General features: G+C 35.7%; 1 protein-coding gene across 1 annotated transcript in view; it reads left to right on the forward strand.

Moving 5' to 3' along the window:
- Positions 1-14983, forward strand: part of LOC150081608 (EF-hand calcium-binding domain-containing protein 4B-like) — an 80437-nt gene that overhangs the window by 26844 nt on the left and 38610 nt on the right. The window contains exons 6-14 of the mRNA XM_090379467.1: positions 2023-2118; positions 6057-6128; positions 7957-8072; positions 9512-9583; positions 11134-11197; positions 11514-11599; positions 12016-12243; positions 12948-13050; positions 13431-13560. Of these exons, the coding sequence (XP_090235593.1) occupies positions 2023-2118; positions 6057-6128; positions 7957-8072; positions 9512-9583; positions 11134-11197; positions 11514-11599; positions 12016-12243; positions 12948-13050; positions 13431-13560 (967 nt within the window). The remainder of the gene's footprint in view (positions 1-2022; positions 2119-6056; positions 6129-7956; positions 8073-9511; positions 9584-11133; positions 11198-11513; positions 11600-12015; positions 12244-12947; positions 13051-13430; positions 13561-14983) is intronic.

The raw sequence follows: 14983 nt of genomic DNA on the forward strand, positions 1-14983 counted from the left end.
CGGTATGTAATTTCTCGAAAAATTGAGTGTTTCCTATAGTAGGCTTGTCTGTTTTGCTGGATTTCCGGGAAGGGGATCAAAACTTTCGCTCGATACCGACTAATTTGATTTGGTAGTTGTTGGCGCATCGGCATCTGTGGCCATATTGCACCTCCCAAGGTTTTTTGCAGTACTTTGATCCAAGCCCGAGGCGGGAATCGAACCCGCGACCTCGATACCGACTAACTCATCCACGATATGCTAAACCACAGAAAATTTCTTCCCATCTCGACGGAATCGAATCTATACCTTTTCCACACGGTGTGAAAAAACTAGTAACCACTGTTAGTGGCAAGTGCTCATGTAGAAAATGTTTCCAGTGTACATTTATGGAATACCATGTATGTACTCGCGTGGGCGCCTCCGTAGCCAGGTGGGAAGGAGCAGCAGTGCGTAGCACATGCTTCTTGATTAGACCGGGGTTCGAGCCCGTCACCACCAAATACGGAGTATGCGGAAAGGTCAAGGAATGACCACCGCATATCCCGGAGCAATATGGCCTTAGTTGCTAATGCTCCTAAAAACCAAATAACGAACGAACGAACGAACGAACGTATGTACTCGCCTAGAGAAAAAGATTGGTGATCTTTAAATTTCTTAGTGCTAAAAAAATTAAAATATAAATTACTTTTTTTGCGCATCTCCGATATTTAATGAAGGTGAAAGACAAATTTGGGCAAAGGACAGACTCGCATAATCTACGATACAAATGTGTACTATACGTAAGTAATGTGCTCTGGTGGTAATTTTTTTATGCAGCGCAATCAGTATATACAGATTTTCCAACTTTTATGAAAATTTTCTTGAAGATTATTTTTAATATAAATTGTTAAACAGTACCGCCTTTTATTTAATCCACGGTTTTTTTAATATCATTTTTTAACCTAAGATTTTGTAAATGCTCCGTTTGCATGAGCTTATAAGATAAATGCATGCCGCACATCTGGACTTTTGTTTTTTTTGCAGAACCTAACGATTAACTGAAACGCGTACTTCACCCTCCATTTGACAACTTGGCTAGCTAATAACGGAAGACAGAACTATGGCTCATTCCAGCCAAAAACATTTCCGAACAGAACGCGGAAAATGAGGAAGAAATGGTCTCTGCATAGGCTTCAATGAAACTGCAAGGAATAGAAACGACTCCATCACAAAAAGCTAGTTTTAATGAAGAACAGCAACCCGAAGAAATTGTAAGGGAGAAAAATAGAAATCCAATGAAACAGAAGATGGTTTGAAATGAAATATAATATTACAGCGGTGAAAACACGTGTACTGTACACATGCATTCGTCTCTAGACATAATCACTATAACCATTATCACCATTTTGCAAACTGAAACCATTATCACCATTTTTCAAAAGAGAATGGAATCTACATTTAAATAAAACAAATGCAGATCAGACAACCAATTGCTTTAAAATATCCAGTGTGCCTCCGATGGCATGCATGTTATCCAAAGCCTTGGTTAGAAGGTTTTTTCCCAGATGAATTTATTATTATTATTAGCCATATGGTACAAGGGAGCCTAAGGCTTATACTGCACCAGCCAAAAAAAAAAATTCCCCGAGTTATCCTGAGAGTGAGAGTGAGGAAGAGGAAGGAATCACCAAGAAAGAGATGAGTGATGATATCCAGCTCAGGACCCTGGGTGTGCCAAGCCCATACTCACCAGATGTGAGCCCCTGAGGTTGAAAGGGTTGGGCAAATGTAGGCTAAATTTCAAAATATAGATGATAAAAGATTATTCTGGTGTCTGCCTGCCTGTCTGTCTGTCTGTCTGTCTGTCTCTCTCAGTGCAACTGCAAATAGTCTAATAACACGATAAGAAATTAATCACAAGACAAACAACCTGTCCATTCATTACACACAACAGAAGACTACCTTAGAGTATTTTTAAATTATCCTAAAAAAATAAAATAAAAAAAAATTGAAAAGATCATTATTTTTACTGCTTTTATATTTCATTTTATTACTTTATAGGAAAAATTCAAAGAAAGGAGAGCGCGCGAAGAGCTGGAGGAAGAATTAAGCGAAAAGGATGAGCAACTGCAGACCTTTCTGTTAAAGCATTCCCGTGTAAGTAACGTTGAACATGGCTGGAAGATTTATTCTTTTAGGCAGGTATTAATGCAGACTACAAGTACTGTACTTTAAACGAATGGACTAAGGATTACGAACTCTATATTTTAGTAAAAAAAGCAGCGGAAGCACTCTAAATTAAGGTTTGAGTCAAGCAAATAATGAGATCGACGTTAGCAACTTGCATTTGAATTAAACTGAAATGCACTGATTACTCAATCAGTTAATAAGCAAGATTGTTCCAATCAACACCACATCGATAAGATATCCACAGGACATCAAACTCCAAAAATATTCCTACAAAAGCAATTATGGAAAAAAAAAATGAATATAAAAGAGAAGCTGCGTTAACGCATTCTCTTAAGCCAGAGGACGTTTATATAATTAATCAATTTGATAGCGATCGCGTGAGTTAGATCTACGATTAATTCAAACGCGTTGACCACTAGGCCACTAGGCTAACTTTCGAGTCTGTTTTATAGCGGTGTTAATTAGTTTCGTCTGAAATAAAATTTGATCCCATGTTGGGCTAAACAGCAAAGCCAAGGATACAAAATGAAAGACCGTTCCTCAATTTTAATTACAGACCAGAACGAGAGTAGACGGTTAGCCACCTAAGTGAGAGGCAATTCAGTCAGAACAATGTCGCTAGCTGGCAGCACTGTCTAGACATTAATTGCTAAGTAGGCTTGTGGTAAAAAAAAAAAAAAAATAAATAAATTTTCTGTTTATACTCCGGGACGACCACACGGTCAGAGGAGTTCACAAGACAGAGAGAATACAAACAGTATCGTATTCAGCAGTAACGGGCTTGAACCTCGGTCACTCAAAGCCTGATATCATGGGGGCCGGCAGCGTGGTGCAAGGTGGTGGGCAAATGCACCACCCTTGGATTTCGAAGTAATACACAATTTTTAATATTTTCATTAATTTATTGAAACATAAGATAGTATATGTATTCAAAAATTTGGTCAACAAAAAATTTATTCCCATGTGCAATATCTTGCAAAATATCCTGCCGGCGCCCATGCCTGATATGTAATTATAAAAAGATCTCGAACCCCTGTATTCAGCTTCAATATCCCATAAAAATCTTATGTAATAATTTTTATTACTTAAAAATTCAATTCGGAAAGCGACAGCAACACGAATGTATCAAAAATATGTTCGGTACCAGAAAGGTTTTTTTCATAATCCTCCCCCCCCCCCTCCCGCCACCACCTCCATGGAGATATTCTCAAACTCTTTCTCGTGCTTTTTAATAACCGAGCCCGGGCCTTCTCCCAATAGTGAATCGGATATATCGGTACCAAACTAAGATTTTTTCAGCAGGTAAGAAAATTGCTAAAGTTAACCATTCCCAGCTGGTACGTACTGGCTTAAATATCTACCATATAAAATATACTCTATGAATGTGAAACATCTTATAAACACATCAGTTTGTTCTTAATGGAGTGGATGCGGCATACATATATAGTGGATGCGCCAAGGCGCCTAAGACCAGAAGGCGTAAGAGGATCTGAACAAAAACGTCACTATCCCGAGTAACATGAGACCGATTAAAAAAAATAATAATAAATCCACACAATTTCTATTTGTCCTGACGGAAATCAAACTCAGACTTTTCCATAAGGTAAAGAAGAGAAGAGAAGGGGTTATAGAAAAATGAGCTGGATGTGATGATGGCGGCTTGGTGAAAACCAGTCTCATCGACTTTGCTGTAACTAGGCCGAACATACAAACATAGCCTTGTGCGACATATTACGAACGGAATATTAGCATTCACTAAAATTAAATTAATCAAAATAAAATGCAGAATAGCAAAATAATAATAATAATAAATACATATAAATAAATAAAAGCCAGCCAAAAGCAGTGTTTTTAAAACAATCAATAAAAGGGAGGAAAAAATAAATATATTTTTTAAATTTCTTTTCTCATATAAAATTGTGGTTATTAATGAATTTTATGCCTCATCCCTACTTTTGAATGAAATTAAGAATAAAAGATGATGCCTCTTTCACACCATTAAAGGCATAAAGATGGTGTCCATCATAACCTCAAAAGACATTAATCATACTGCATGATGGAAGAGATGGGGAAGGATTTACCCGAGCTATGGTCTGTAGATTAGGTTCTTTGACTTCAAGCTTCCAATGAGCCAAGAGGTGGTATTGCACCGGTTCAAGAGAGTCCTCTACCACCTGGTAACGCATTGGGACGGTATTTCTCCGTGAGCTACACCGTGACCCCTGCTCACGTTGGTTCGCACGTGGGTCGTCACCCACAGTATGCTAGGTCGTGAAGGGTACTGTGTACGGCGTGTGCCTTTTGTATGCAATAAAAAGTTCTTCTTCTATATGTCAACACTCGAATAACATATCTATGCCTACTTTGTGGTCCATTTGAACCAGCTACTCTTCAATATTTTTATATTCAAGGTGACTCCAAAAATTTGGAAACCCAAAATTTATTTAAATATACAAGGTTATATTTAAACCACCTGATAAGTAAGATATAGATCTTGTGAAAATAAGGGTTCTGAATTTAAAACTTGCATAATAGATGGTGCAATGTGGTTGTTCTCTAGTAATTTCGGCACATTACAGTTTATAGTCGGTGTATACTGAAGACATTATGAGCGGATTGAATACAGATCAAAATATAATCCAAGATGTTTGTCACTTTTCTAAGTATTGTTTTCTCATTAAAATTTACTTTCCAACTAGAGCTTATGAAAAGTAAATAATAAAAAGCAAATAAGTTTAATATTATTTCCCACATCACAAAAACTTAACTTCAAATATGTAAAATGGTCTGATTACCTAAAATACCTCACGTATATTAGTGTAAAAGATCAGGCTACCTGAATGAGTTAAAACTTTTATACAGGTCAGGTCAGGTCAGTTTATATAAAAATGTCAGATTACCCAAATAACATAACGTTATAATTATATCACCTACATTGTTTTGAAGATGTATTCTTATGCTAAAGATATCTAACGTGGTACAGTTAAATTAACAAAAGTTAGTCAATATGAGAAACAATGAATCAAAGATGAACTGCATGTAGTAATGGTGTCAAATTAAATACGGGCTCCAATCAATCCATTACCGCACCATACTGCTCACTAAGGAAATGTAAACGATTAGAAAATGTAAATGGTCAAAGAAAACGTAAACGATTAATTTATTGGCCAATGGCTTAACCGGAAAGTGCATCGGATTTGGAAGTGTTAGATCTCACGTTTTACACCGCAATGAAACTTGGTTTCACCTCTTAGGTTACAAAAATAGTTGGGAATCTAGAGCAGCGAGAATCCGCATTACGTTTCTACATACTTCCAAAATCTACGTATGGCAGCTGAGGAATGGTCGGACCGCTTTTCTTTGAAAACAGTTAATTAAAAGTAATTTTCAAACTTTTATTCCGATCCGCTGGATGGCGCAGTGCCAGGAAGGTTACTTCCACTTTCAGCATGTCATACATCCCGTGTTGCAATGGCTGATATTGCCTCAGTGGTTGAAAATCCTGTTTGTCAGAGAAGACTTATAGCCTTCGCGGTCTCCTGATCTTGTGTCTGACCGATTATTTCTTATGGAGTTATTTTAACGTTGCCAACCTTATCGAAAGCATTCCTAGTGAGATTTTGCTGAATTTCTGAAAATATGTGTAGCCGACTGTACATGTTTGTGGGCGTTGGCCAAGGGCATTTTCAAAAGTTACTGTAACTTACCTTCCTTGCACAATTCTTAAACTACAATTCTCATTAATAAAAAATAAAATAAATAAATAAATAAAATGAGAACTGTAGTTTAAGAATTTCTTCTTTACGTATTAAAAATGTATAAATAAGTTTGTATGTTTTCTTTTTATTTTCAATAAACTGTTTATAATTGATACTGCAGTTACTCCTTTGTCTTTTTAATTTCAGATGGAACATGAGCTAGCAGAATTAAACAGTGTAGAGGCAGCGACCAAACATCAAAACATCAAACTTCAGAAGGTAAGAACTAGCGATAAAGTAAAATTCACGGGTTCCCGTCCAGTTATGTGATAAATTCACATATTAACAATAAACAAACGGCGCATTTATTCAAACCTAACATAATAGAAGAAATCTTTATTGTACAGTAAAGATACAATATATGCCAGCCACGTCCAGGAGCTTGACAAGGTTATGGGGTATATAATGAGTATATAGATAGATCTGAGGCAGACAGTACACCAAGGTGTACACATACATTTGTACAAAGTAATTACAAAGCGCATATATGATCTTAAGTCAACATATTTCACAGGCGTGCATTAAGTTGGTCTGTATACGGTTTCGCATTTTCTTGTGAAAGGCTTCGTCAGTGTAAATGCGAGGTGTCGTTCTGCTCTTTGTAGCAGATAGCAGGAGGGGATATCAGTTTGAGTCGGCATCAGGGGCCATATAACAGCGAAACAAATTCTGCCAACGAACGCCTGTAATTGCGATCAGAAGTGAATTTCTGGAGGTCTACTCCGATCATTAGCAGGGCTTGTATTACGGGAAGTACTTGGCCGGGTAGAAATCTGTCACCGATCTTCAACCGCTGTAGCTGAAGAAGAGGAGTAGCTCTTAGGGAAGGAGGTGGTACATGCCACTGACATACGTACCAGAAGTCAGAGGAGTTGGTTTTGCCAACCAGCATTTTGTTTGTTTTTTTAGGAGCATTAGCAACTAAGGCCATATTGCTCCGGGGATATGCGGTGGTCATTCCCTGACCTTTCTGCATCCTCCGTATTTGGCGGTCACGGGCTCGAATCCCGGTCTAATCAAGAAACGTGTGCTACGCAGTGCTGCTCCTGCCCACTTGGCTACGGAGGCGCCACCCTCATTTGAAAGTGGTCGCAGTTCTCCTCATAATAGTTAGGTTTGGCTAAATCGTTATTAGTACACTTTTCTTGAAATAAAAATGACTCATCCATCCCCTTTACATGAGGGATATCAAACGCATAAGGGCTTGACAAAGAGCACCAACGCGTCTGCGTCCAATTAAAATATTGGGAAAAACTAGAGAGTTTAGCGTGCGATTTCCCAAAAATCCATAAAAATGTTGTCAGCAAGGACAAAATGTCATGATACTAATGTACCACAATCTCCAGTGGTTTGCATATAAACTAATGGCTAGTTCAGACTGGAATGACAAATTAGTTTGAAGAATTACCCTAAATTCTCTATATCTCCAAAGAAGAATTTAAATGTGCGTTCATTTCTCAATGGCAAAATGGAGATTCTTGTATTTGTTGGCAGTTGTAGTACTTTTGAATACTGTATTTTCTAATGTTCTTGGATGTTAAATTTCTTGGATGAATGGATCGGAAGGCATTTTATAATTAGAATGAAGTCAGCGCGTGAACTGCAGAAATGAACTGATTGGACAAGTTCTGACCCATACTTTCTTGCATGTGTGTAATTAAAATATCATTCCCTTTATTATTTTATGAGTGTATAAAAATAGTTTTCAGCATTTGACGCTGTGTCAAATACAACAAAACTATACATGCAATTTTAACATGCCAAATAAGATACACCAAGTTATGCCATTGACTCTCTCTGGTTATTTAATTTTGAAGCCACTGCACGCTAGAAATTGTGGAACATTATTATAGAAAAACAAATCACAGAATTTTTCTTACAGTTACATAACTGCATTGTAGTTTGTACTTCTTATTTTATAGTTTGACCGGAAATGACATTTTATAATTAAATAATGAATTGAATTAATATAACAAAGATTATTTGAATGACTTACCATTGATCAAATTGCAATATAATCAATAGACAATTTGATTTTCTTGGTCAGGAGCGAGATAGCCTGGAGCGAAAACTAGCCGACTCGGAAAGAATAATGAGAGAGATGAAGGACCATATAGATGATCTAAAGAAACAAAGTTTGGAAGAAAAAAGACGACGGGCTAAGTAAGTGTATAAATAGAAAAAAATGCTTCTTTTAGAAACGAAAAACACTTCACATCACGTTTGTGATAAAAAAGTTAATTAGTAAATGAACGCAATTAAAAAAATATATTAAAAATCCAATAAGCAAATTCCTAAACTAATTAAATTGCAGGCAAAGCTTTTCAGTCCTCTTTGCGAAACTAATCAGGCGGTTACAACTAGAAAATAACCCTGTCGATCTCGACAGGGTTATTTTCTAGTTGTAACCTATCAACCGAAGACAGCTACGAACCCTGTTCGTAGCTGTCTTGTGAAATCTCTTGATACTAGAATTCCACAACACTCTCAATATTTTCTTCCTACCGATTTATTTTCCAAAATACAGAGTGATTACAATTATAGCTAATATGGAGCCCTGTGATAGTCAATATGGAATCTCTCTCTCTCTCTCTCTCTCTCTCTCTCCTCGCTTCTCGAAAATGACAAAGTTAGAGAGAGCAAGCATCCTGCCTGCACAACCTGTAATTCTTGAGGTTGCTATCCTTGAAGAAATCAGTGTTGCTATAGTTATAAGAAAGGAAATATCTTTTCATCCAACACGGTGCAAGGGATCCTTAAAAACCCACATAATGCAATCTCACAGTTTTGGTTTTGATTAGGATGAAACGTGACAACAGAACATTTTGTCAGGGATGACATATTTCCCAACTAAATGCTGCAATGGCATTTGAGAACTGAACACGAAATGCCATCTGTCTTTACATTTTTCTCTTTAAACTTCCTTTATTCAAGGAAGTTCAAAAGTTATGTTTTACAGATGCAGCCCATCAGCTGCTTGCTAACGGTGTTATTTTTGCTTGTCAAGATGGAGTAGCACCCAACACTGTTCTATTTCACAATTTAACTAACAATATTATTTTTTGAAATTTTACTAATTCTTAACCAACCTACCCATCTGACCTAAACCAAAGGGTACCTTAAGTGTAGAGATATTTAAAGGAGAGAATTTATTCGCTAAACACCGAAACCATATGACTCTCTTGAAGAGAAGTATCACAAGGAACTGTATATTTACAACGTATGCTCTCGACAGTACTTAATAATGTTAGCATGACAAATGTCATGATAATCTTGCACCACAATCTCCAGTGGTCTGCGTATAAACTAATGCTTATTCAGACTGGAATGACTTTCCAGGAAAAGAAACCACGCTACCTCGCCTGAGACCGACTAACTCAGCCACGGTGTGAAAAAGGCCCATATAAATTCCTGGCATCATTGATGGGATTCGAACTTCGGTCTTTTCCACCAGGTGTGGGGAGAGCAGTATTAATACCAAATGTGCTACACACGAGAGATTAAGATTTGGGATATGTTGGTCCAGTCTTGGTGCAAAATAATGAAACAATTAAATCAAGCTGTACTCATTAAAATTATAATTTCTTTCTTCTCTTTACCAGGGCTGCTCTTCAGGTGTCTGAAGGGATTGCGCTGGAACGTGAAGGGCTAGTAAAACAACTAGACATATTACGGTGAGTAATTTATATTAATCCAAAACAAATAATATCATCGATTATTTAAGTACAACAGTACCTTTTCAGAAATTTAAAAAATGATATATTTAAAATGTATACTTTCTATTCTTACATTTATTTTGGCTTCAGTGTTAAGTATAGTATTTCAGGTTTTTTTTTTTAAAGCAGTTTGTAAAGACTTCGTATTTTTTAGATAAGAAAATCTTTTCTTACAGTTTCGATATCAGTTGAGAACGTTAAATCCATATTTCAATAAACAGAAACAACTTTAATATAAAAACCACCTTCAAAGCAGTCGCTACCAAACTGTTGATTTTAACAGGTTAACAATATAGCATCTTTCTTACTCAAAATAATGCTTATGTGGATCGTTTTATCTTTCTTTTTCCAATAAAGAGATAAGTTTCTAAAAAAAAATAAAACCGTTTCTTATAGACACTCCTATAAACTTGCAATTTAAGGAAAGTAACTTTAATAACATGTCATTCAACTGTCGCTATGTTCGATTTGGTTGTCAAGCTGCATCAAGCAGAATATTCAATTATTTAACAATTATATTTTGTAAATGTTGCGTTGAAATGAAAGTTATTTTCTAAGATCATCTTCATGACATTATCTGCCATAGTCTCTTTTATTTTACTAAATATACTGATGTATCTGATTACTTTGAGAGAGAGAAATTTAGCTTTGTACAAACCCGGCGCTAGAAGGTGCGCAAATGAGGCACTTGCCACAGGCAAGTGCCTCATTTGCGCACTTGCCTGTGCATCTTATTGTATCTTAACACATGAGTGTTAAGATACAATATGAATTAGGCGCCGTTACAAGGTTTTGCCTCAGGTGCCACAAAAGCTGGCTTTCTCTACTCAGATTTAGGAAAGTTCCAGTTGGGAATGTATATTGCTCATTGTTTCTAGCTTGTTCCTTGGTAGACATTCCTCTTTGTGAATCCTCAGTTTTTGTATTGGTCAGTTATGTGGTCCCGTCGTCTAGAAGGAAGGGAGGACAGTGAGGCAGTCATACACATCCAGTTTAATGATGTGGGGGGTGACTGTCCACTGAGGACAGTGCTGCCTTAGAAAATCGTGAGTACGAGCGAATTTTCCTGACCAGGTAGCTCCAAGTGTTCAAGGGTTTCCCCTTTGTATATAAGGTGGTTCGGCTTTCTTTGTGGCGGACTCGCTTTCTATGATCGCCAATAAGGAACTCGTATTTATATAAGCACAGAGTTCATATTTTCTATAAAACGTTCAGAGTTCTTGATTGATGAATCGGCGCTTCTTATGGAGTTAATTCTTCACCACAAAAACACTGGGAAAGCAGTTTCTTATGTTTTTGAAACTGGAAATCGTTTTCGAATCGGCTACTCAGGCCGTAGTCAGCTTGGTAGAAAAAAGAATAACTTGCAAATCAAGTCATTATTATGAGTTTCCAGGCTTATGCTTACACACACACAACACCAAAACTGACTATCTGCATTCAATAGCAGGTACAGTAAGTATGACCTAGATAAATAACTTTAAAAGAGGTGTTTCTGTGTTTGGTAGAACTGTTAACCGGAAACTGCTGGACGAAAAGGATGAACGAACTGCTGTGATGTCGAATCCACTGGTAAGTACACAGGTTTTTAGTCCATTTTTTAACGTTTAAGAAAAGTACCACTGATTAGTTATTAGTAATTTCAGCTAGGTTCTATGATTAGTGCAATTTATAAATCAAAAACTTAACGCTTTTTAGATGTGTAAATCAGCTATGCTAAGCTAATATCCAGTAATAATATTATATATATATGTATATATAAACAGGAAATTCTGATTAATATGGGAAAATAGCGCATGTTTCTGCTATATCCATCTGTAGGCCCTACTGAGCATTTCAGTAGCCAGTAATGCTGCCTTCATCATTATTTTTTTTTTTCACTCCTTAGAATCCTGTCATTATAGATGTTCCATCAGAAAAGGAGACTGTCGAGGACTTAGAAAATCTTACTCCTGTCGAAATGCAATTTTCTAGGTAAGCCAATAATTTAGTTGCACATTTGTATGTACAATAAATATAGAAACAGATTTTAAAAAATTGTTTTGTAAATAGTTATTTCCTGAAAATATATTTACCAAAGTAAACATAATCTCGTATATAAAAAAGCACATGCAAATAAATACGGTTGAAATATGTATGTCCAGGTAAAGTTAAATGTTAAAGGGATATAACTATCTAGAAATCTTGCTATCGTGTGTTCTGATAGAAAATTTCGGTACTCATTTAATTTTTAAAAAAAGGTACGATTGAACGAAATATGTAATTCAGTTACATTTATTCCATATATTCTCACAGAATCGCAATATAAAATATTTTTGTGCATTTATTTATTTGTTAAACCTCTAACTGCAATTTAGTTTTAATTCGTATGTCTTTTCTTGTACTCACAGTAAGTTATCTGAGAAGGCAACTCGCCGTCCATGGATCGAAGAAGACTGTGAAGTAGACGACACGTTTTATCTAACGGCAAATCTTCCACTGGAAACGCACAAAAATGATCTAAGTTTCAACATCAAGAAGAAAGTCAACTTAGAAAGGAATCCTCGGGATTTCTTCGAAGATGATACTATCACCTTTGTAAATAATAACAATTACCGACAACGCCCATCCACTGGAAAGTAAGTAAGCTTTTAGAAAAAAGGAAGAAAAGGATTTCTTCCTTTATAATTTGCTCTCTATTAATATGGTAGGGTACTAATTTTAATTTTTTCAGTATATTTCCGAAATAATTTAAAAGGTTATTGTCCACACAGCGAGCTACTATCGCGTTCATTCATTTATTTCAAATATATGTTACATTAGAACAAATAATCTTTATTAAACAGATTTATTTTTATTTCCTCTCTTCATCACTGATATTTAATGATATTAATAACAGCGTATACTACAACAGAGATAAATTTCCCATGACTCTACGCACTTCACTGTTTGAAATTGCCAGTGGCGGACAATACTATATTGCTATTTGCCTCTTAGTATGGAAACATTAAGAGATCGAAAACCATTTTATGATCCCCAAATATTCCAGCCTAAAACTGACAGGCGCCTACACATTATCACCGAAAGTGGTATAAAAACTGGGCAACAGTTTAACAAAGGTAGATACTAAGATCATGGAATTATCTGCACAAAATAGCAATAGTCACGACTGCTTATTTTGTGTAGATTCTTTATAACCTGCAATTGTTGCCAATTTTACTTTTAACACTAATAACATCACAAACCTTTTTTTTAACTAAACTTTTACGGGAAGATTTATATAGGTATCCCTATAAAAATTTAAAGCTCTTTTTTATTTTATTTATTTATTTTTTTTGAACAGAAGTTCTTTGGAAACCAAGCAACTCATAACAGAATTAGAGGATGATCACCCATTAGAACACCGAGAAAGTTCTCCGAACAGAAAAGATGAATTTCCAGGAAGGGTAGGTGGCATTTACACTGTTCAGGAAACTTCAATTGTAAATAAAATAATTTCTTTAAATATTATACTAATTTTTGTGTTCAATTGGGGGCGTCTTAGCCCCTCCAGTGATAGAGACCGACTTTTAGTCTTCATTGACTTGGTTTTAAGTCCGCATTGGAGACGACACCGTTATCTACGATTCGATTTAAACTTGTATTTCACAATGAATTCCACTTCTAACGTATTAATCTATTTCTTTCACTTCGCTAGGTTTTCTTCATCAAACTAAAGATTCCTTAGTCTTTATACTCTTACTTCCCAAAGAAAAGCTTTTCAAAAACTTAAGTTATTAAATATTATTTCGCAATTCCATTTAGAATGTTTTGTTCTTTGTTCTAGAGGATGTCCACTATAATTCCAGAGAGACTGTTTAAAGTTGTTTTTCTTGGAGACTCCGGGGTTGGCAAGAGCAGCTTAATCCATCGATTTTGCCATAACAAATTCCGTTCTAATTTCAGCGCCACTATTGGTAAGCTTAAAATGTTTAACCCCTTTCTTCAAAAATCTCAAAAAAAAAAAAAAAACAGGTTCACTTTTAATGTTATTTAATAACATTTAAAATACATAAATTTAGTATATCGTTAGACTGAAACCTTTAGTTTTTAATGTAAATACGGCACACCTAACTTTTCATTTCAATTCTAGAATATGCTCTGGCGCCATCTATCATAAATGTGTTGTACTATAGTCAATTTAAAGAGCTTTAGGCAGAGATGCTTTTTCTTTTTAATAGACTACGTTAACGTTAAATGAAATTTTGTTTTGAATAGAACAAACAAACTGCTATTAATCGATGACATTGACTTTTTTATTGCAAAAATTTATGAAGGGCGGTATTTAATTTAACTGTTGGCCAAATTAAACATCTTTTATAGAAGAATTACGAGATATAGTTCCTGCAACTTTTTTTTTCAGCAAACCTAACATTCAGATAATATACTGGCTCACTGTGTGTCAAGAGTTTGAGAATAAAAAAGGAATTTTATTCTTTTGTTCTTTAAAAAGCTAAAAAAAAATATATTATTTGGTCTGAGTGCCATGGTTCACTCAGACCAAATCAGACATTGGTGCAGCTGAGATTTCGGACAAAACATCAAAGGATACCACCAAGCAGACCACCGATATGTGAATGGCACAAGAAATTCATCAAGAATGGAAGTGTCTCATGGCGTCCAAAATCTAGGCGTGCAAGCATAGATGTCGAGACACTACTGTACAAAAAAAAGAGGCGGGTTAGGGGTTCAACCCCCCATTATTCAATTCTAGCCTACATTGAACATAAAAAAAAAAAAAAAAAAAATCACTCAAATTTACAAATAAGACATGCTGTGTGTTATTTATTTACTTTCAATATGTTACCACAAGATTATAAGTGTGGGGTATTTCAACTCTGAAGTTGAAACCAAATAAATTCGTATGCTTTACTGCGTTGAATTTTCGCTCATGAGGATCATGGGAAGTGGGAGCAGAACGATCCCCATAATCAAAATTCGAATGTAGTAAAGCGTAAGAATTTACGCGATTTTTAAGCTGTTCGTTCGACTCAGGAGGCAGGCATTCGTGTGGTTAAATGAGAAAAGTAAAATTCGGGAGATTTATGTGGTATGTTCAGCTCTATGCATTTTTATGCACAGAGTTTGTTTCAGGTAGTCCAACGAACTATACCTATATAACTCTATGAGTTAATGTGACTGTGTACTTGTAGGTGAAGTGTATAAAATAACGACCCACCTTCTGCGATGTACCTATTGAGTGCTGATACTCTCAAGCAATTTTTTTTTTTTTTTTTTTTGTTCCCTTATTGAATCGGTGTTCTTTATCTAGACATGAGTTAGAGATTCGGAATCTTAAAGTATCTGGCTAAGAAAATGTGGAAAGTTTTACCTGCCTAG

The sequence above is a fragment of the Mastigoproctus giganteus genome, chromosome 8 (assembly GCF_048544385.1).
Source record: "Mastigoproctus giganteus isolate SK-2022 chromosome 8, ASM4854438v1, whole genome shotgun sequence".
Classification (NCBI taxonomy): domain Eukaryota; kingdom Metazoa; phylum Arthropoda; class Arachnida; order Uropygi; family Thelyphonidae; genus Mastigoproctus; species Mastigoproctus giganteus.